Source organism: Pezoporus flaviventris, unplaced genomic scaffold, assembly GCF_033815535.1.
Source record: "Pezoporus flaviventris isolate CSIRO_AGI_PZ_B2104156 unplaced genomic scaffold, CSIRO_AGI_Pfla_v1 ptg000012l, whole genome shotgun sequence".
Classification (NCBI taxonomy): Eukaryota; Metazoa; Chordata; class Aves; order Psittaciformes; family Psittacidae; genus Pezoporus; species Pezoporus flaviventris.
In genome coordinates, this window is record NW_026892560.1 from 456,300 (window position 1) to 479,191 (window position 22,892).

Genomic DNA, 22,892 nt, shown 5'->3' on the forward strand with positions numbered 1-22,892 from the left:
CCATCACTCACTTCCTCTGCCGCCCGTGCGGGTGACGGTCATTCCTGCACTGCTCCGGGCCTCCTCCTCAACTGCAGCTCCTTGCTTACGAGAGGCTTCCTGCTGCAGCACACCTGAGATGGAAGGGAAGGAGAAAACGGCTGTACAGGGAGACACTAAACCGCTCTCCAAAGGAAACACCTTGCACCGCAAGCGGAGGCTAACCCAGCCTCTGGAACAGCGTTTTCGATGCTTGCTGTGTTAGATGCAGTGCCCTCGGGGGACACTCGCACACAGGGAATCACATCACCCCCTTCCCTAAAGGCTGCTTTAGGGAGGTCGGGATCGGCCCGATGTGAAGGGAATTAAACCCTTTGTTTTGCGAGGGCACCCCCGAGCTCCACGGGCGTTTCCAGCACGGCCGACGACAGAGGCGAGGCCCAGGAGCAGCGGGGACAGCGCCGACCCCTCCTCCGGGAGCCTTCCTCGCCGCCTCCCGCCCCGCGGCGCCAGGGAGGCCCCTGGGGGGCCGCCAGCCCCGTGCCCAGCGCGGCGCTCCCGGCTCCAGGACCCGGAGCCATCGCGGCCCCTCACGGCCGCCGCGCGCCCCCTCAGGAGCGGCCCCGCGCCGCGCATGCGCGGGGTCGCCCCTCTCGCTCAGCGCCGCCCCTCGCCCCGCGGCACGAGGCGCTCGCTGGCGGCATGTCCTGAGGCGGCGGCGGCGGCGGCGCGGAGCCGGGCCCGCAGCCGGGCCGCAGCACGGAGGGCTCGGTGGAGCAGCGGGCCAAGGGCCGGGCCCCGGCCCCCATGAAGGACAAGGAGGCGGGGGCGGAGCGGGGCAAGCCCGCCACTTACACCGGCGAGAAGAAGGCGCGCATGGCGGCCAAGACCAACAAGAAGTGGGTGCGCCTGGCCACCGTGCTGGCCTACGTCCTCTCCGTGTCGCTGGCCGCCATCGTCCTCGCCGTCTACTACAGCCTCATCTGGCAGCCGGTGCGCGGCGGCTCCGGCCCCGCCGCCGCCACCGCCTCGCAGCCCCGCGCCGCGCCGCCGGGCCCCGCCGCCAGCCCCGCGCCCGGCCCCCCGCGGGACGCGCCGCCGCCGAGACCCGCACCCGGCCCCGGCCCCACGGACATGGACTCGGAGCGTCCGGACGCGTCGCCGCCGCCTCCCGGGGCCGAGGCGGGCGCTGCGGGCGGCCCCTGAGGCGGGGCCGGGCTCGGCCAGGCCGGGCGGACGGGGCTGGAGGCCGGCGGTGGCGGCACCGGGACCCCCGTGGCGGAGGAGCCCCGAAGAGCTTGGGCCGGGACTGTGCGCGCTGGTCGGACTGCGGTATCTCCTCCCCCCCCCCGTTTTTCCTCAACAGGGAAGTCTGTGGCTTCGGTTTTCCCCTCACCAGGGCTAGCGTCTCCCGTGGAACCCGCATCGAATTCCTGCGTTATTTATGCCCGTCTGTTACCTAGGAAGGGATCTCGGTGTCCGGAGCTCCTCGCTGTTGACGGGATCAGCTGGGAACAATACGACTTTAGAGGCTGTAACCCATTGTTTGAGTAACCCCCGTTTTGTTTAACAACGAGCATAAACTTATTTAAAACCATGTGGCAGGTAAATTGACTTGTTTACTATATTAAAGTATTTTCCCAATATGAAAGTCTCTGTAAGGCAGTATGTTTGCGGGGCTGGGGGGATGAGCTGGGCCCGCTGGGTAGCAGAAACGGTTTGGTCACTGTAACGGGTCTGATGGTGATGGTTAATGTTGGTTGGTCTCCGTAGGTGATGCTGGAGAAGCCTCCGTACGTGCTGAACTCCTGGCGATGGTGGTCACTAAGCACTAGGGAGGTTTGAGCTCTGGGGACAAGCAGGTGAAGTGCTGGTGCTGATGGTGTGTGGTGCTCATGGCTTGTTCCCCTCTGCTCCTGCCCATGAGGGATGGCAGAGCTCACAGACCATCCTTGGTGGCCTCTTGGGGCTGGTGCTGCAGGTGCATCCATGCCAGCCCTGATGTGACCCAGGGAGACTGCTCCCAGCTCAGTGTTCTTGTCCCTTGGAGCCTTCGGAGATGTTCTGCGTAGCAAAGACCTGGCCTTCGGTGGCTGTGGGCTGCAGGCGCTGAGCTAGGAGCCATAAGCCTTGTGTCCTCTTGAGCAGCTGCTTGTCAGGTTGATGCTTTCGGTTGAACGCCTTAACTGGGAGGCTGCTGGGCTGTTCTGTCCTGGTGAAATGACCCTGGGAGGGTCAGATTGCCCCTGCTGAGGGATAAAATGTGCTCTGACACAGTGTGCGTGCTTCAGTGGTGCGCATCATGAACGTATTGTAACACACAGCCTTGACTTGTTTAAAGGTGGGGGGGGAATAGGTGTTTCATAGCTAAATCAGCTGCTTTGGACTGGTGGTGGCATGTGAAGCTTGGGTCATCAGCTGAGCGTAGCCTCTGTTAAAGGTACAAACCAGGAGCAGGCTCCCAGAAGGAAGTTAGGAGAAAGGAGAGGGTGGTTTGGATGTGATCTTCCACCCTCTTTTCCAGTGGTCTGGAGAGCACACGGGATCCTGTGTGTTCTCAATGTAGTGCAGAGGAAAGCTGGTGGTGTCTGTTGTGTAGCAGTGGGCGATTTTGTGCTCTTGGTGGATCTGCCTGCAGCTCATGGGGCTGCCACGTACCTGCAGTAGGTGCTCTTGCTGTCCGCAGCGTACGCCCCTGCTTGTAGGGGGAGAGTCCTGCAGCTCTCTGAGGGAGGAATGAGTAAGAGAAACCAGGCTCACTGTTTGGTGCCAGCTGAGTTTAGGCTGTGTCTTGGCTCTGGTACTAAATGCAGAACCAGTTGGGCAGTGTCTCTGGGAGGGAGTTTCACTCCTAAAAGCTTTGAGGATAAATAGAAGCCAGGAGGAGCTGCAGGTATTTCTGTGCCCCTGGCCTCAGCTCAGACCGGGTGAGCCCACGGTGGCTTTGGTAGCACATCCCGTGTGTGCTGGTGTGCATTTGTCACTGTCAATACAATTGCTCTCAGAAGACTAATAGAGCATGGCTGCGTGGAGCAGATGGGAGAGGAAGTGAATTGAATTAAATGGGCTGCATGGCCCTCTTCCAACCTCTCATGTAACTGTGGCGAGACGTCTCGTCTTTGGGAGCAGCAGCAGCCTCAAGCTCCTTGCCTGAGCTGGGGGTTTGGTGGCAGAGGCTCCCTGGGACAGTGACCGAGTTGTCCAAGGGAACAGACCCGCGGCTGATGGTCGCCTCCCTTTCTGCTGCTAAAAATAGCTGATGAGCCCATCGGAAGAGGGTTGTGGCTGTCTTCAGTCCTGTAGGAGCGCGCAGGCTTGAGGAGTTCCCAGGCTCTGCTGCTGCATCTTCTCCTCTGCTTCCACTGAGGCTGACATGAAACCCTTCTGTGGCTGCACCTGTCACAGCTGGCTGTGGAGCATCCTGGCACTGCGCTGCTGCGGTACTGAGTGTGCCAGGAAGGGGAAACTTCAGCTTGTAAAGATGCAGAAGGGTCGTGGGCTGCTGGGCCTCACTGTAATGTGAGCGCCTTGTTTTCCAGAGCCCTTGCGGAGCTCCATCCTCAGCTAAAATCCCTTGTACATCCCTTCCCTAGCCAGGAATCCCAGTCCTCCAGAGGAAGATGTTCCCTCTGAGATACTGATGCCTGCCTGTGAGAAGCCAGTCCCTGTGCTTGTTACTGTCTTTGTGGCAGACCACAGGAAATCAGTGACCACGTGCACTCTGCAAACACTTCTGGTAACTAAACTAGCTCATCTGGACTGTTGGAGGTGTAACTGGCTTTAAAATTCAGGGATTCCTTGGACAGTAGGTTGGCTGCAACAGGTAACGGCTGGATTGTCATCTCGGGCTGTCACGTTAGGCACTATGATGCTGTCATCTGCATCTGAACATCATCTTTTAGTGCCCTGAAATGGTGCGGTCCCTGGCCTCGGGTAAACCTGAGGTTTAAGAGGCAGACTTTGTTCGCTCCTGTATTACTTCAGCTCCAGTTCAGCCTTCCTCTTCATTGCTCCTCAGGAAAACAACTCAGTTCGCTTAGTGTCATTGCATCAGGCAGGATGTTGTGTTGCTTCCTAGATAGAAATCACTGTAACCACGATTCCTAATGTTCCTTCGTAGAACCACAGAATAGTTAGGGTTGGAAAGGACCTTAAGATCATCCAGTTCCAAACCCCCCTGCCATGGGCAGGGAAAACTCCTTCCTTGGAGTTGGTGGTGAGGAGGTTGTGAGTGCAGTATCTTAGGCCCTTGCCTTTGCGTCTCAAACCTTCCAGCTGTGGGATGCTCCCAGAAAAGCATGATCATTGTAAGAATAGAGCTGGAATAGTGGCATAGTGCTTCTATCTTTTCATAGCAGTTTTTTACTGATAAAACATGCTCACAATTCTGCGATGCCAAGTTTCCCCCCAAGCTTTGAGTCCCTGTATCAGTTAGGGCCTGGGGTCCAGAAGTTGATGTACATCAGCTTTGAGTTTTCCACTCCTAATCACGGTAACCACTTGAGAGGATGGAGAGAGGACCAGGCCATGTTCTGCTTCTCCTTTCTGACTGAGGAGAGTCTTGGGGAGGAATTCCAATTCCTCCTTCTTGTGAGAAGCTTGGTGCTGATGCTGCCTTGTCCAGCTCTCATGACAAGGGTGACCCTCCAGCCCTGTGTAATGTGGCCTCTGCTTAGATCATAGAATCCCAGCCTTATTTGAGAGGGAAGGGATCCCAAAGCTCCTCCAGCTCCAACCCCTGCCACAGGCAGGGACCCCTTCCACCGGAGCAGCTTGCTCCAAGCCCTGTGTCCAACCTGGCCTTGAGCACTGCCAGGGATGGGGCAGCCACAGCTTCTCTGGGCACCCTGTGCCAGCGCCTCAGCACCCTCATAGGGAAGAGCTTCTGCCTTATAGATCCTGACAAGAGGATTTGAGCTGCAAGCTCTGTCCATGGGAAGCATTCCCTAAACGGAATAAGGTGAGGACTTAACTGATGTCCAGTCAAAGGTGTACCTGGATCAGAGAAACCTTGGTTCTTTCATGTAGGTGCCTCTGGGCTTACACCTATTTACTGACACACACCACTTGCCCTCTGCCTGCACGCGCTGGTCTTGTCGCACTGAGCTCAGTGAGTGCATGTGGTGTACCTCACGTGCAGAGGGATCAGAAGGAAGGGAAATAGCTGGAAAAGTTACTGGAGCATGTAATGCACTCCAGCAGCTGGCTCCTGCTTTCAGCTTCTAAAAGGCACCTTTTCCCCCTGCAGGTTCTCGCGTGGGTTCCACTGATGTTGTGCGACCCCTCTTCATCCTGGAATCCTGGGGTCATGCACAGGGGCCTGAGTCCTGCAGGTACCAAGTGTGTGCAGAGGGGAAAGGGGTGAGAAACAGTCGTACCTGAGCTGGAGCATCAAGGTGATGCTGGGCTGTGAGCTGGGCAGAGCGCAGACCTGGGCTGCTCTGGGGTCGCTGCACTAAGCCGGTGTGAGCCGGGAATGGCTGCGGCATTCCCATGCACGAGCTCTGCACCAGTCGCTGTACAGTGAAGGCAGCAGGCAACACCTGGAACTTCCCCGCAGTCCTGTGCCTCTGAGTGACTTCGGAAGCTTTCACCCAACATAAAAAGCACCAACTGCTGTACCGTGTGCTTTAAATACAGACATTCCTGACTAAATGCCGGTTTAGATTCAGGCTCCTGGGCCATTAGCAACCACCTGAGCTGGAGGGGAGCTGGTGTGGAAAGCAGGGCATGCTGCTGTTCTTTCTGCTTCCAGAAAGGCCCTGTATAGGGCCTGCCTGTGGTCTGCTGCTGGAGGGATGAGACTGCTGAGACAGGGCTGGCACCGCTGAGAAGCTCTTGTGTGGTTGCCTCCTGCAGTGATTGTCTTGGTACAGCTTTGGAAACTGAAGTATCTCCAACTTTATCCGGATGTGTTCTTTGTCCTTGGCTTGAGGGTTTTTAAACGGCTCTCGTTACACAAGAGTTGATTTCGCTGGTATTGAAACCCATTTTGATAGGAGCATCCGCTGCAGAGCTGCTGCGCTCAACCTGATGCTGAATTGTGCCAAGCAGAGGGGTGTCCAGCAGCAAGCGTTCATCTGCTGCAAAGAACAAGGTGTTCTGGGTGCGGTGCTGCCGCTTGCCTGTTGTCTGGAAGAGGGGGAATGACTTCCACCACATCCCTGAGCTCCCCACTGCTGCTGGGAGCAATCAGGTGCCTCTGCAGGCAGATGACTCTGCACTCTGCAAGCTGCCATCACTGCATCTGCCTGCAAGAAGTGCAGGTTGGGAGCTCCTGGGGTGGGTTAGGCCCTTCCCTAAGGGGGGAGCGGTCTGAATCGGAGCTGCTGCTCTAAAAGGCAGGGATTACTGATTCAGGGCAGAAAACTCGACGGGCGGGACTGAGAGACGTGAAGAAACTGGAGCTTTTCCCTCATTACGACTTTTATTCCATATAAATAATCCCTCTACATCAGCTTTCCAACCTTGCAGTCTTACTGTCAAGAAGAAGCAGCCCCAGTTCTCTGTGAAAACGCCAACCCAGGCACCAGCCAAAGTGCACTGAGCAAAGTAGGAACGAGCAGGAAAAAGCCACTTGGAACAGGCACTGCCTGTGCAGTCCCAGCCCTGGAGCTTGGTACAGACTTCCTAGGTGTCATTATATGCAAAGTTACTTGGATTTGTGGGGGGAAAGGGGGGAAAGTGATGGTTTTCCTTTCAGAAAGGAGCCTAGGGCAGTGAAGAGCAGCAGGGCTGGACCAGGGCAGTGTCAGTACCTATCTACCTGACAGTGTATCCAACTGTTGCCAAGGGGCAACAAACTCTTCATCCGAGACTGTGTTTTGTGTGGACCACGAGGCAAACCAGTTCTGGTGTGTGCTGGTAAGGACTCGCTCTGTCAGGACCAGGCTGAGGTCGGGGCCTGATGTAGAAATGAATAGTAAAATATATAAGCAATCTAAGCAGGTTTTTGAGCCAATCAGATAAGGAAAAGCAGCCTTTACCAGTGATGGAGCATCTCCAGGACCTGGAGCGGGTCTGCAATCTGTCTTCTGTCTATCTGTGCTTTTATCTGTTGGGTAGGTCCAAATAAACCCAGTCTGGATGAAGATGTTTCTGCTGGAAACGCTGTTTCTTGATACTACCTGGTCTGAAGCCAGTAACCTCCCCTGAATTTGGCACGTCCAGGGAGTTCCCATTGTCCTTCCTGAGACAGGTGCTGTGGCTCTCAGGTACGTGGAAAACCAGAACGTTTATCTGTGCAAACATTAGTTTATTAAACCAGCATACAGTGTTTCAGTCCACACGTGCCAGCCTTACCCCGAGGTCAGCAGATGCATCCTGCAGTGAACCCCAGTAAATCTCTGCATGTGTTTGCTCCTGCATCAAGCTTTAGAGCAGCATTTCCAAGAGAGGGTAAGAGCCTGCTGTCTATATTACATTGTGTTATTCCGTGTGCCTGGCTTCTGCCTTCTCCTTAATCAGTAACCTTATTTCAGGTAGGACCCAGTTTGCCGGGAATCTCTTAGCTCGGAAATCCAAGCAGCTGGGATTCTTGCACGTTTATGTTGGTTAATTCTCATCCAGACCCTTCCTCTGAAAGGTATCTTTTAAGGCCAGGTCAAAACCGATGCCCTCTTAATTCAAGCACAAGGCTATGAAAGGCACAACCAGGAAGGTGAAAGCATTTGATTGGAAGCCTCAGACCTTCAGCTCCAGCTTGGCCTGGGCCCTGCTGCCATCTCCTTTGTGCAGGGTGGAGAAGGAAGATGATTGTGTTTGTGCTGTCCTCCTCCCAGCCCTGCCTGGCACAAAGAGCTGCAGGTACTGCAGCCTGCCTGGCGTTAGGAAGCAGGCACAGGGCTGTGCTGAGCTGCCTATGAGCCCTGCTCCATCTAGCAGCAGCTTCCCTTAGCAAAATCAGTCTCCCGATGTGCTGCTTCAGCCTCGCTGCCTTTGCCCTGCTACATCTAAGAGGAGGAGGGGGAAAGTGAGCCCTTAAAGGCTGATGCTGTGGTTGATGTGTGCTTGTCGAAAGCACCCCCCCCTCAAGAACGCTCCGTCCCCCTTGTGCCCCGCGGCCCACGCCACCGTCACACATCTCTGCCAACACTTCAACCACATACAAACCTCTAGCACAGGAGCTGCTCTGAACACTACTTGATCACCCACCTACGAACTACAACGTAACGCCCTTCACCCTGTCTCCTAAGGCCTTGCTTTGTCAGTCACCCACTCCCTGCCTGGCTGTCCTGGTACCCGCAGTGCCCTGCCAGCCTCGGGGGGGAGAAAGGGGTGGTGTGCCCAGAAACCTAAATCTTAGCTCTAAACACAATTAGTTAAATAAGATAAAGTGCATCCAGTAGACATGTCATTGGCTTGCCACACAGCTGCGGGAGAGGCAAAATAAATACAGAAGGGAAGTGATGGTGTTTTCTTTGTTGCTCGGGAGCATGTGTGTCCTTCCCTGCCCTTTGGTGTACGGCTGGGAACGGGTGATGCCAAACCTGGGAGCAGGGAGTGCTGATGGGGACCCCGTGTGTTGTGACTGGGTGCTGAGGGGCCCAGGGCAGGTGCTGAAAGCTGATTTCATAGAAGGTAAAAGAGGGAGGACAAACTCGTGCTCCTCTTCTCATCCACCACCTTCAGCACGTTCTCCTGTGGAGCAAGAGCAGAGACAGCAGCGGGATTATGAGCCTTTAGGGAACTGCTGAGCAGTAAATTAAAGATGTCTGAGTTTCAGCCTGTCCTTCCTGCACTGCTGGGACTGCTCCAGAGGCACCACTGCACCACAGCCATGTAACCACCTGACAAATCCAATGGGAGCTGAATGTGTGAGTCTGAGTTACACTGGAATACTTTCCTCTTGTCCCAGACCCCATCCTTACGTGTTTCCCTGTGTGCCTGAGCAGCACCTGGAGCAAGAGGAGAAGGGGCTGATCTGGGACAGGGCTCTGTGGTCCTCTCCTGTGTCGGGGGTGCAGCACTTCTATTCTCCAAGGGCAAGCGGGTGCATCAGCTTTTCTCTAGTGAAGAAACCAAGCCCTGAGCAGAGCTGCCCTGTGGCTGCATCCAGACCCAGATATGTTGGGTTTAACTGAGAAAAGCAGACCTGTTTTCCCCTCTAGCTGCCATATGCCTGGGTGCTGCTCAGAACTGCTGAGCTGGCATTTTCCTGCATCCATGTTTAAGGCCACAGAGCTGCCTTTTGCTGGTGCACATTTTCTGCACCCAAAGCTCCCAAGAAAGGGCAGAGGGAGGATATGAAGTGGAAAACAGATGAAATACCACAAAGCAGGCGAGGTGATAGCAAGCGTGGCTTGCACAGAAAGGACACCTCTAAAGGAATCATTCCAGGGCACAGCCAGAGTTATCCAATGTGGAACTGCACTAAAATCATACCTGACGTACTGAAGATTCCAAGGCTGTTCCTGAAGACATCTTTCATTGTCCTTATGTGTGCAATGGATGGGGCTGGCCGTATCCTGCTGCTGAGGGGTGCTCAGTGCTGCTGCAGCACACTGCTGAGATTTAATACTACTGGAAGCACCAGCACTACAGAGCTGCAGGTGGGGTACAAACCATGTAATGTCCTCTGGTTTACAAGTCTGACCCGGCTCCAGAGCAGCTCTATGTGGATTGCTGATGGCTTCAAGGGGCTGTTTGACAGCCCTGTGCTCTCAGTGCTGGTACCCAACTCCTGGTTTGCACTATCCCTATGCAGTGCACATCTTGCACTGCAGACACCTTCTCTCTGTGCAGGATGACAAGACACTGGTGGGCTTTAAAGTAATTTTAAACTTCCTCCTAAGAGCTCATCTCAGTCTCCCCTCGGGCAGGTTCAAGCCATTCCCCTTGGCCTGTCCCTACAGACCCTTGTCCCAAGCCCCTCTCCAGGTTTCCTGCAGCCCCTTTAGGCACTGGAGCTGCTCTCAGGTCTCCCCTTAAGGAGCCTTCTCTTCTCCAGGCTGAACCAGCCCAGCTCTCTTCAATACATTCTCTCTTCAACGCACTGATTCTTGCTCCATCACTTTCTGCCTTCATTTGCTAGACTAAACAACCATTCCCTGAACATTCCTGGAGTCCTTCCCCGCGTTCCTTCAGTCCAAGTACATTTCTCTTCATCCTTTCTCACATAATCCCTCTCTTTACCAATGTTAACAGTATTTGGCCATGTCATGCCAGGCAAAGGCTTTCCATCACTCCAGAGGTATGAAGACAACTGTGTCGAGTCCTATATTAAGGCACTAATTCTGCATGAGGACTAAACTCCCTGTTTTGGTGGTACTAAGATGTGCACTGAGGATCTGAGTTGCCCATAGCATGATGGTGGGCTCCACTTGTGGGTTGCAGGAAGGACCAGGGAGGACGATGCTATTCAAGTCAAGCCCTTGGGACCTCACCTTGCCAATCCAAGGCCAACTTCCAATGTAACAGCAGAGCATAGAATCATAGAATCAACCAGGTTGGAAAAGACCTTTAAGATCAAGTCCAACCATTCCCCAGCACTGCCAAGGCCACCACTAAGCCACGCCGCCGAGGGCCTCGTCTACACGGCGTGTGAACACTGATGGCCTCTCCTTGTCTCTTGAACCTTGAGGAAACAGGTATGTTCTTTGGTAGCTCCGTAACTGCCCTGAGGAGCGCTGGTTTCTGCTCGTGCTCTTTCCTGCGCCAACCTCCGGCACCGGTTTGCATCAGAAGCCGAGCCCTTCCGACCTCCTCCGTCCTGCAGCACACAGGCCCTGCCTGCCCCCCTCCTGCTGACGTCAGCCGGAGCGGCAGGGTCAGATCCCTGGAGCTGCTCTGGAAACGCACCCCCAGCTGCAGCTGAACCCAGAGCCGCGAAGCTGCCGTTCCTGAGGAGGCTGCTGGCGGGCCGAGCCGCGGCGCTGTGTGCGCAGCGGGCCCTGCTCCGCGCCTCGCTGGACGCTCTCCAGGGATTCCAGGCCTGCACTCCGGGTAAATATTTATCCCTTGTTCTTTGAAGCACAGGATGAAAGCCCCACCACGCTCTGCTCGGCGCCTCCAACGGCTCGGAAGGTGCTGGAGGCTTTCAGGGCCATAAATAGACGTTAGCGGTGGAAGCGGTGCCACGCACACGGTGGCTGCTGGCTGCAAGGCAAGCGCATGAGCAGCATCTGCGGTGGGGAGGGAAATCCGGGTGTTCGTGGTTGGGGGAACATGGCCCCACAAAGCCCAGGAGCAGGGAAGGTGGGGATGTTGGGCAGTGAAGAGATTCAGAGCAGCCCAAGGAGAAGGACTTGGGGGTGTTGGTTGATGAGAAAATGAACATGAGCCGGCTTCAGTGTGTGCTCACAGCCCAGAAACCAACCGTGTCCTGGGCTGCATCCAAAGCAGCGTGACCAGCAGGTCCAAGGAGGTGATCCTGCCCCTCTGCTCTGCTCTCGTGAGACCTCACCTGGAGCATTGTGTGCAGTTCTGGGGTCCTCAACATAAAAAGGACATGGAACTGTTGGAACAAGGCCAGAGGAGGCCACGAGGATGCTCAGGGGCTGGAGCACCTCCTGTATGAAGACAGGCTGAGAAAGTTGGGGCTGTTCAGCCTGGAGAAGAGAAGGCTGCGGGGAGACCTCAGAGCAGCTTCCAGTGTCTGAAGGGGGCCTATAGGGATGCTGGGGAGGGACTCTTCATTAGGGACTGCAGTGACAGGACAAGGGGTAACGGGTTCAAACTGAAACAGGGGAAGTTTAGATTGGATCTAAGGAGGAAATTCTTTCCTGTGAGGGTGCTGAGGCACTGGAATGGGTTGCCCAAGGGAGGTTGTGAATGCTCCATCCCTGGTGGTGTTCAAGACCAAGTTGGACAGAGCCTTGGGTGCCATGGTTTAGTGTGAGGTGTCCCTGCCCATAGCAGGGGGTTGGAACTGGATGATGTTAAGGTCCTTTCCAACCCTGACTATTCTATGATTCTATGATGTTGACTGCTGCTCTAGATACCTGCTGTGCTTTGGGACATGGAAGATCCACGGCAGGAGGGGAAGTGACCTGGCACAGGGTTTCCCACTGGATGGAAATCCCATACTACCAGTTTGTTAATGGGATGATATTTTTACGTTCCTGGAGGGGCTGGTGGCTTGTGTTTTGCAGACCCCTCTGTTTCAACACTCATTTCCCAAACCTTGCACCATATCGAAGCGGAGTCACTATTGAAAACCAGAGCATGAACGTTTTCTGGTTGGAAGTGCTTGAAGGAGGGCTGCAGTTTGGGTTTATGAAGGGCTGAAGCTGACATGTTTTGGGTGCATGGGTGGTGGTTGTCAAATCCGGGCTGTTCAAAGGGAAAAACCCCAAACTCACTGGGAGGCTGCTACCTCCTGGTAGGAAGTTACTGACCAGCCCTGATAGCCCCTGAGGGGGCATCGCTCCAGATGCATCTCCTCAAGGCTCGTCATAGAATCGCAGAATAGTTAGGGTTGGAAAGGACCTTAAGATCATCCAGTTCCAACCCCCTGCCATGGGCAGGGACACCTTGCACTAAACCATGGCTCCCAAGGCTCTGTCCAACCTGGTCTTGAACACTGCCATCTCTTATGTGGGGCTCAGTTACATTGATCACCCTCCTTTTTTGCCACTAACTCTGTCCTCCAAGCCAATGCTCATCCAGAGTCTGTAACTTGGGTTCTTGGTACAAACTTTGCTCCTGTTTACTCCCAGGCACTCCATGTTTTGTCACTGCTGTAATGTCCACTGGGTACATGGGCACAGCACAAGGAAGGTTTCCAGCTGACCTGGATTTACCAGGACAGAGCTGCTCAATACCTCCTGCAGGTTTGCATAACCACCCACTGACCTTGCCACTGAAGTCCTTCATCTACAGAGAACTTGGGTTACCACCATTAATACACTGTGGGATGTAAAACACTCCTTCTGCTGTAATGGGATCATGTAGTTGAGCTGGCCTGACCTCAGCTGGGCACAGTCAGGCATCAACATCTGCAATTCAGTGTAAGCATTGACTGTTACAAACCAGATGTGAGGCACCAGCACCCAGCCTCTTGGCTGGATTAGGGGCCATTCACTCAGGACTGCCTGTTCCTTATAAAGCACATCAAGCACCGAGTGGAAACAAAGAATTAAGGTGGTTTGGGCACCTTGAATTCATGGTATGAGGCACAAAAGGAATAAATAAACTTCTAATTTTGCATTATAACAATAAAAGTAAAGCTCTTTGTTTAACGCTTGATCTCACTGCGCTTCCAGCTTCCTGAATGATGCTCTTTCCCTGGTTCTTGCTAATCCCAGCTCTGCCCACTGCTGCTGCTGCACTTCTTACTAGAACCTGCCCTAGGGGAGACTGAGATGAGCTCTTAGGCAGAAGCTCTTCCCTGGGAGGGTGCTGAGGCACTGGCACAGGGTGCCCAGAGAAGCTGTGGCTGCCCCATCCCTGGCAGTGTTCAAGGCCAGGTTGGACACAGGGGCTTGGAGCAAGCTGCTCCAGTGGAAGGGGTCCCTGCCTGTGGCAGGGGTTGGGGCTGGAGGAGCTTTAAGGTCCCTTCATCCCAAACCATTCCATGATTCATCTGCAACACATGGTGGTGTTCAGGGAGGGACTCCAGCTGATGCAGAGATGTTTCCCTCGAGGATGGCCGCACTTCCCAAGTCCCTCTGTGGGCCACATACAGTGGCTTTGCTGAACTCAGGTTTCCTCTGGGTTAAGTTCCGGGCAATCCTGTCCCTACAGCATCAGCTGCAGGCATGAGGCTCAATAAGCCAAGAAACCTAAGAGAAAATCCCACCAAGGATTCAAGCCCCCCTCAAAGAGGGGCAATCCTCAGGGATCTGCTTCCAAAGCATTGCTGTGAGATCACACGTTAGGGAGAATTACATGAAAATCAAGTGGAGCTTTGCAGCTTTCTGTGGTCTAAACCTCATCTGTCTGTAGAGCACTAGGAAAGAGGAGCCAAGGGAGGAGGGAAGCGACTGTTAGCAGCCATGGTTATTTCTGCCTGCCATCTGTGTCACTGTGCAGCCTCTCATGTTGATGTGGGAACTTCAAAGCAGCAGCAGGAACTGGACACGAGACCTTTTCACTCCAAACCCTCTGACAACTTGCCAGACTTGAGCCAAATGGGACCCAGGGAGCAGAGAGTTAAAGGCAGTTTAAAGGCAGGTCTCCCTCCTCCTCTTGGCTCTTGTCCCCACTACAGATAAACCATGGCAGAACTCGCTCTGTCTGCAAATGGTCTTGTTTGGGAAAGCCAGCCCTGATAGTGGCCTGTCACTGGTGCAGAGGGAGAGGTCACATTGCTTTGTGGTGACTTCAGCAGACAGGAGGTGATAATGATGCCCTAGAACAGCAATAAGGACTAACAGCCAAGCAGCACTCATGCTCTAAACGCTCTTGCAGTTGATGGAATGAGAAACAACCCTAACAAACCACCAAGAGAAACCCACTGCTGAGATGGGGACACAGACACTGCTGCACTGGCTCATCCTGGTACTGAGGAAAGCAGAGGCTTCAGAGCAGGATGCTCAGAGAGGAGAAGTCATTAGATCTTTGCATTGAGTTTGATTGCTCTGGGGACTCAAAGGAATGAAAATGCATTCTCTTGGTGTAAGATTTGCCCATTCCTGTGATGCCAACGCAGGTCAGGACCGGCACTTTGGTTAAAGGCTCACTGCCATCCATATCCGTAAAGGGCTCCCCTGAAATCAGAAGCATCTCCTGAATTACAGGAAATGTCAAAAAGGAAAGCATCTGCTTTAATTCATCTGCATCCAAAAGTGATGTCTGATGCTGACTGCGTAGTTTAGGCACCCCTGGAAACTCAAACTGTCTGGGAAGAGGGGAAAGTGAGGCAGGAACATGCTCTGGTGTGTGGGCATGCTCAGGCAAGGGAGAAAGAGCATTGCAGCTAGGAAGGAGATAGGTGGGATGAAATGGTAGAGGGTGACTAAACCACCAGTTAACCCCTCATTTCCCCTTGGCATCACTACACTTGGTGTTCCCAAGCAAGTATGTTCAGAGAGCAATACCAGCTCAAGTGCCAGGTTAAGCAGTCCCATACCTGCTTGGCTAAGTGCAAACACCAGGTTAAGGCACCTTCAGTTCTCCAAGACATAAGGCTGTGTCTATAATTAAGGCTTCCCTAATGAAATCCATGAGGAATGATGGAGTAAAGGGCCATGCTGAAGCAGACTCTCTGACCAAACCATGGGAATCTCCACTGCTGAGGTGAACATAAACTACTCTAATTCATTGTTCCCTCTTAGTTGGTGTCTGATCCAAGTTATCCTCATGGAGAAAAGCAGTCATTAATTCCTTCATCCTCTGCTTAGGGGGACTGGGGGTAGATTAGAGGCATGGCCTGGGCAGTAAATTCCCACTATGTGCATCCAAGTGTCTCCTAAATGTTTTCCTAAATGCTGCTGGAATTAACTTCCCTCATTTGAAGGAATTTGAGTTCAAGCACAGAACCAGCTCCTGCTGGTTAGTTCTTGGTGGGTTGTCTTTTCTGCTTGCTCTTCTCCATGCCTTTTGTATAGGACCGGATTAGGGTAAAAGTCCTTTGTTAGCAGCTTAACCACCCCTAAGCTCATTTGTACCCTGGGGATGAAAACTGAGCCATACCCAGCGACAAGCTGCTGGGTTGGGGTCTGAAGGAAAGCCTGCTGGAGCCAGTGATCTGCCTGCCCAGCTTTGAGCAGCCTATTGCCTGAAGTGCCTACTTATGGACTAGAGCTGCTGCTGCTCTACTTAAAGGGTAAAGCCAGGAGTGTCCTGAGAGCAACTGAAGTGTTAGGCAAGCTGGCCTGTGTGCTGGAGATGCTCATCTCTCTCCTTTGAAGAGACATGAAGCCCAGATCGTAAGTTAAGTGTCTCTGTGCTCAGCTTGAGTTAGATGGAGTGACTTGCCACCATTACTGCCCAAACTGGTGGCAGGATCCCAGCCTGATGTACTGGTCTGATCTGCTGCTGTGGATAGGACATCCTGCCCTGAGGGTGACACTGCCTGGAAAACCCCATCTTGCAAAGGTACCAAACGGAGCCAAAGAGCCCCTACCCTCCCTCCCTCCAGTTCCTCCTGATTTCTACCTTACTTTTCTGCCTGGTTTGGTCTTTCTCCTGGCTTTGCTTGTTTTACATTTCCTTCCTGGCAGAAACCTCTTTGCTTGTGTGAAACCTGGAGCATCGCTACACAACCACATCTCTTCTTCCTCCTCTCTGCTTAGCTCACAGGCCTTTCCAACAGGAGCCATCTCACCCTTTGTATCTAGACACTGCCTTGCAGTTACCACATCTGTAACTCCAAGTGCAGCATTCACACATCTTGTACTGGGAAAAGAATCCCACATGCAGCTGACCTTCAAACTACTGACCATGAGGTGGGCCTCTAAAGCTTTGCAAGTGTACTGTAAGGGACCACGCTGACCTCAAGCTATTATAGGTGTGATCAGCCCAGAGACAAATTCATCCCAGTATCCTTTCTGAAGTGATCCCTTTCCAGGAATAGTTTTGGTTTGTGCCCCAGCTAATGCACATCATCGACCAGACTCAGCAATCCAGTTTTCTGTCCACATTGTCCTGTTTGACTTCCCCTTGTTTCCCCATCCACTGCAGGGCAGCTCTTTGGGATGCACAGATTTAGACTACCTGAGGGATCCGTATCACTGCTATTAATCTGCTATCCTGTATTAGTGAATATTTCTGGGTAGTTATCTGGTGTGATGCTGTTCTGGCCACAGCAGATGAAGTTGTGGACCTGTACTATGGCTGAGTGCATTAATGGGATTACAAACACACCATGGGAGCAGGCTCAGGAACTCACCTTCTGCCTCAGGCAAGCCAGTGCAGTCTCTGCTAGTTGAGAGTGTCCCCACTGTCCTTGTCCTTGCAATCCTCAGGCTGGTCCCCTTCCCTGGGCTGTGATGTTGCTGTGTCCTGCTCAGAGTCAACAGTCTTGTCAGAGCTGGCTTTCCCTGGGGGCAAAGGCTCTTTGCCTTCAGTACCTTCAGCATCTTCACCTCCTTTCAGTGCAACTGCCTGCCCCTGCAGGGCAGTGTCTGGGGTCACTTCCTCCCCTCTTTCTCTCACCAGCTGCCTTTGACCTGCATCCAGTCTGTCTCCTGCTGTGTCCACCTTTCCCCCGTGGCTGTTTGCGGAGCCCTCACTGGACTCCCGTCCTGAAGCTGTGCTTTTCTCTAAGGCAGCTCCATCTACATTCACTGCCACAGGCAAGGACAAGGTCTCCTCACTGCCATGCCTGGTGGCCTGCACGGTGCTTGGAAGGCTGCTCTGTGAAGCAGTGCTGTCAGTGCTCTCCTGGGGGCTGTCAGCAGGGTCAGCCTTCCCACTGGCATCTTCCCCAGCCCCTTCATTACTTGGCTTGGGCCCTGGCTCCGAGTCTCCTGCGCTGGCCACAGACACCTCCACACTGGATCCCTTCACTCCTCTGCGCTCCTCCTTCCGACCACTGTGGGCAGAATGGACCTTTCCACCTTTGAGCCTTTGTGATGAGGAGGCCCCATGATCCTGGGGGTTTGGCTGTTTGAGCTCCTCCAGCTCAGCTGTGCAGTTCTCTTCCACTCCCTCCTCACCTCTGCTCTTCCGCTTCTCTACACCAAGGCTCCTCTGAGGAAAGAAGGAGATATAGTTCAGCTTAGTCAAATACCAGGATATGGTATTCCTTGTCTATGATAGTTCTCAAAATGTGAGGAAACGCTTTCAGAGGCCATTAAAGGATGTAAAAGGATGTAGGTGAAGGGTTCAGGTACCAGAATAAGTGGGGTTTGTTGTGCTGACAGAGGGTCAATGCAAGAAGTGAAGCTGCTCTCACATCATCTGGTGAGTGCTCACAAGGGCACATTTACCCCACCACAGAGGTCTCCCAGCTCTGCCCTGGTTGGGAGCCTCCAAGGGCCGTGATAGGGCATGCTCTGAGGGAACTCAGCAGCCAGCCTTGATCTCCTGAGCTCACCTGGCTGTCGAGGTCATCCTTCACAAACGACATGTCCTCTCCTTCTTTTGCGTCCCATCTGTCAAGGAAATAAATGAATTAAAGAATTCACAATTTAGGCCTTCAACTTATAGAATCACAGAATGGTTTGGGCTGGAGGGACCTTAAAGCCCATCCAGCTCCAACCTGTGTCATGGGGGTCTAGTGATGCCTCACACCAGACCGTGTTGCTCCAAGCCCCGGTGTCCAACCTGGCCTTGAACACTGCCAGGGATGGGGCAGCCACAGCTTCTCTGGGCACCCTGTGCCAGCGCCTCAGCACCCTCACAGGGAAGAGCTTCTGCCTTATCTCCAGCCTGAGCTTCCCCTGTTTCCATTTGAACCCATCACCCCTTGTCCTATCGCTGCAGTCCCTAATGAAGAGTCCCTCTCCAGCATCCTTGTAGCCCCCTTCAGACACTGGAAGCTGCTCTGAGGTCTCCACGCAGCTTCTCTTCTCCAGGCTCAACAGCCCCAGTGTTCTCAGCCTGGCTCCATACAGGAGCTGTTCCAGTCCCTGATCATCCTCATGGCCTCCTCTGGCCTTGCTCCAACAGCTCCATGTCCTTCTTATGCTGAACACCACAACTGCACCCAGTGCTGCAAGTGGGATCTCACCAGAGCAGAGTAGAGGGGCAGGATCACCTCCTTTGAGCTGCTGCTCACACTCTCCTATGGCAAAGCCACTCTCCCTGCCTGATCCTGAGGAGGAATTCCGACCAGGGCCATGCATTCCTTGTCTGAGCCCCTTGACCAGGCAATGAGACACAAAGGCAGCAGACAAACCGGTCCAGTTCCTTTTGGCACCTGCTACAGCACTCAGCCCTTCCAGACGCTCATCTGAGACCACTAAATCTTAATGAACTGGTTGTTACAGTCCTAAATGTAATGAAAACATGAAATCCAATTGCCAGAACAGACAGGGGCTGTTAGACTAATAAGATATGTATAAATTTGTTTGTGCCGGTGTCTGCCACAGTCTCATCCTGCTGCCTGACAGTGCCCAAGTGTCCCACATCCCCACAGCAGCAGTCAGAGGCACACAGCAAGGGATAAAATGGCTTTGGAGTAAGCAGCCTGGGAGGCTGGAGACATGGACATGTGCAAGCAGAGCACAAGGATGCCACAGGATCAGCCTGAAGCTCTCTGCCCCTCTCAGCATCACTGGCAGATGCTTGGGTTAGAGTCTGGAAAGAGAGCAAATGCACCTAATGCCTCCCAGTACTCCCCCAGCTTCCAGAAACGTGCAGCTCTGGGATTTCCTGAGCCTGAGATGGTCTCTGTGTTGAGTCATGCTTAGTTGACCACCTCTTCCAAGGATCTGTGCAAGTGCATTTTGACCCCAAATACATTTGCAGATTCTACAACATCCTGTGCCACAGCTCAATGAAAGGCTGTGATGAGCTGCTTGCTTTTATAGAATCACAGAATGGTTTGGGTTGGAAAGGACCTTAAGATCATCCAGTTCCAACCCCCCTGCCATGGGCAGGGACACCTCACACCAAACCATGGCACCCAAGGCCTCATCCAACCTGGCCTTGAACACTGCCAGGGATGGAGCATTCACAACCTCCCTGGGCAACCCCTTCCAGTGCCTCACCACCCTCACAGTATTGTTTGTATTTGCTAACGTGGATATAGATCTGAATGTGCCCATGCAGTGCTATTGAGCAGGGAGGGATCTCAGTAACCCTTACTTCTTGTATGTGTGCCTGGTGAGTGATATCACACACAAACACGTATAGAATACACACATTCCTCCCTGCCCCATACTCAAAGCACATGTGCAAAGATGTGTGAGGTCTCATTCTTCTCTGCTGTTCTTACCAGCCTCTTCACATGGCAAATCTGGATCAAGACACAAGACGCACATCGAGGTGACTGCAGTCAGGCATTTCCAGAGGCAAGGGTGTTACAGTGACCCCCCGTGGTCACAGCCTGTGGAAGCTGTGTGGGATTTCCATCACAGGCTCCACCACACCATCACACTAAGCTGCTCCACACTGGCTTTGTATCCTGCACTGTCCTTAGGGCAGAAGTGAATGGCATTTACAAGCACCTCAAAGCTCTCAGAGCCAGAGGGTGAAGCAGCTTGGAGCAGTCCCACAAGGCTTGGAGACAGACCCAGCACCAAACCACAGCCAGGGGGTCTTGTCCTGAATACACACCAGGTCCCTGCCACTCCTTGTCCAGCTCAAACCACAAAAGGGACCCTTTCTTATAAGCAGTCCCCACCGCTGGTGTTCTGTTTGCCACGGTGCCCTGTAGAGATTCTGAACATCAGCCTGTAGGGATAGAGCTCATCCTACAGAGTCAAGCATGTCAAATTCCAGCACGGGCTGCCCTGGTGATCAGCTCCCCTCTGCACTCAGCACTGATGCTGGTGGGATCAATGACTGCCCTCCCTGGCTGGATATCTAAAGAGAGGAATTACAGGCTTCTGCCTCCCCCTGCTCCAGCACTGCACGGCTCCTGCAGAGCCAGCCCAGAACAGACCACCCACACAGGCCTAAAGATAGCCCACACTAGCTAGACAGCAGTTCTGAAACACTCAGCGTCTCCTCCCCATCATTACCATGAACACACCAGTGTTATTAATGACTGTGAGGCAATGAAATGCTCAGTGTGTTCCCTAGCATGGCCAGTGCTATCCATCACAGATGCTCATATGGGAGCTTGGCTCCAAATTCTTTATGGGTAAGATGCTGCTGGAAGTCACCACCAGATGCTCCAAAGGGGTCTTAGCACTGCTCTTGAGTTGCTTGGACCTAAATAGGAGAGGAATCTAAGCGATAAAGGGCAGATACAAGTGAAGGTAAGGAATATTCAGCACCCCAAGGACTCCCTGAGCTGAGGTTTGAATTAGAGGAGAAGCTTCAGGAATGGCTCTTCCCAAAGAGAAGCAGTGGAGCAAAGGATGCTCTTCAGCTCATCAGCTTTTCTTTCCACGTACATTTTATTGGGATGGAGCTGAGGACAGCAAGGGATGGAATGTAGCACACAAAGATAACTGGATTATTTGCATGCTGCTGATCCCATTCTTCATAGATTTATCAGATTTAAATTGAATTGTTATAAGCATGATTAACTGAGAGGGCTCAGGAAGGCACAAGACACCCCATCTTTATGCTGTAAGTGGATTCCCGGTCTGCAGCACAACCAGCTCAGAGCTATGGCTGCTCAGGTGCATTTCCTCAGTGCACAGCCACTGGAAACAAAAGCAATGTAAGATCTTCAGCCTTAATACAGTGCCAGGCTCTGCACCATAGACCCGCTCCAAGAAACCTGGAGAGGGGCTTGGGACAAGGGCCTGGAGGGACAGGCCAAGGGGAATGGCTTGAACCTGCCCGAGGGGAGACTGAGCTGAGCTCTCAGGCAGAAGCTCTTCCCTGTGAGGGTGCTGAGGCGCTGGCACAGGGTGCCCAGAGAAGCTGTGGCTGCCCCATCCCTGGCAGTGCTCAAGGCCAGGTTGGACACAGGGGCTTGGAGCAAGCTGCTCCAGTGGAAGGGGTCCCTGCCTGTGGCTGGAGTTGGAACTGGAGGAGCTTTAAGGTCCCTTCCAACCCAAACCACTCTGGGGTTCTATGATTCTGTTGTCCTGAAGCAGCAGAATCCTGCACACACAGACCCTGCCCAGCACTCTCCATGTCAGCCAGTAACATCAAGCAGCAGCTCACCTCCAGCTAACTCACTTGTGGGCAGCACTGCGAGTGCCCATGAAGCACATCTCTGCACATCATAGCTGCACGGTCACAACTGACCTGCCTGGCTGAAGAATGCCAACGTTAAATGCTGCTGGAATGGTTTTATATGGATAAATGAAGAGGCTTGTAATCAAGCCTTCACCCTGCTGTTGCCCACTAAAGGGGATGGCAGTGCTGAGATGCCAGTCACTGTTATTAAACTGCTGGTGTGGCTCCAGAAAGCTGGGAACTGCACTCAAGTTTAATTATGAAGAGCAGCAGGGGAGGGGACCCCTGGGAGGATGTGGATGAACCTGTGAAACACACTTGGTTCTGCTGATATTCTGAAATGAATTCAGTGCAAAGCAGTACACTGCTGTGTGCTGCCCACAGCAGGAGCAGGCCACCTCCTCCTCACCAGCCTGGGATCTTCAAGGACTGATTAAGAAGGGGCATCTGTAGCACAGCATCAATCCTAATTACCATCAGTTCGGCTGAGAACTATCTTTGGAGGCTGCTCCTTTATATCAGCAGTGACTGGAAGTCAGATAAGACTAAGTATTCAAGGCCAGGTTGGACGGGGACTTGAGCAAACTGCTCTAGTGGAAGGTGTCCCTACCCGTGACAGGGGGTTGGAGCTGGATGAGCCTTAAGGTCCCTTCCAGCATAAAGCAGTCTGGGATTCTAAACGGAGTCCTGCTAGACATGGTCCCAGCCAACATGAACTCACACAAACAGCTGCTGTTCAGATGGAACCAGTATCATTTTTATCTGTCCCTCTTCACAATTCAGCAAGGAATGAGGCCTGGACGTGTGTATCCCAGCCATCAGCTGGGATATTGCAGTGCTGCCAGCCTCCTTACCTCCTGGCTCTGCCGGTCAGCCTGTCCTTGCCTTTGGCTCGGCTGCTCACTGCAGGTACCACTTTTGGACCAGGACTGCTCGCGTTTGCTCCACCTAGAAGACAGGTTGGAAATGCCATGCAGAGGCAGGCACAACCAGCTGATGGACCACAGAAATGGCCAACATCCTTCCGTGACTGGGAAGTACCTCTGGTGGGGCAGCCTCTGAAGCTGTATGCACATAATACATATATTATCTAAAATAATAAATACAAATTGAGAATTTAGGGGTGTTTCTTCTGCATTTTTTATTCCAAATTCCAATTGTAACTTCAAATCATTCCTTGGCTAGTCTGCCTGGCGCTGTTCTTGGAAGACTTGTTCCTGTTCTCCCTTGCCACATGGCACAGACTGTACCACACAGCTATGAGAGCAGCCACATGGCAT

The 22,892-nt window shown here is 53.3% G+C and overlaps 2 protein-coding genes across 3 annotated transcripts in view; one reads left to right on the forward strand and one right to left on the reverse strand.

Moving 5' to 3' along the window:
* The first annotated feature begins 677 nt into the window (after nucleotides 1–677).
* Nucleotides 678–1,232, forward strand: INAFM2 (InaF motif containing 2). Its single transcript, XM_061450888.1, has one exon. It carries the CDS (start codon nucleotides 787–789, stop codon nucleotides 1,183–1,185), a length of 399 nt encoding a protein of 132 aa, XP_061306872.1. The 5' UTR covers nucleotides 678–786; the 3' UTR covers nucleotides 1,186–1,232.
* A 5,981-nt stretch (nucleotides 1,233–7,213) lies between these two features.
* CCDC9B (coiled-coil domain containing 9B) overlaps nucleotides 7,214–22,892 on the reverse strand; it is a 45,763-nt gene continuing 30,084 nt past the window's right edge. For both annotated transcript variants that reach the window (XM_061451001.1, XM_061451000.1), the window contains 4 exons: nucleotides 22,467–22,560; nucleotides 17,903–17,960; nucleotides 16,754–17,556; nucleotides 7,214–8,619 (listed from right to left, as the gene is read on the reverse strand). In XM_061451001.1, coding sequence (XP_061306985.1) covers nucleotides 16,786–17,556; nucleotides 17,903–17,960; nucleotides 22,467–22,560 — 923 coding nt within the window. In that variant the 3' untranslated portion in view covers nucleotides 7,214–8,619; nucleotides 16,754–16,785. The remainder of the gene's footprint in view (nucleotides 8,620–16,753; nucleotides 17,557–17,902; nucleotides 17,961–22,466; nucleotides 22,561–22,892) is intronic.

What these genes read in the sequence shown, in the direction of transcription:
- INAFM2 (XM_061450888.1), top strand. Translation starts at nt 787, where the DNA reads ATGAAGGACAAGGAGGCGGGGGCGGAGCGGGGCAAGCCCGCCACTTAC.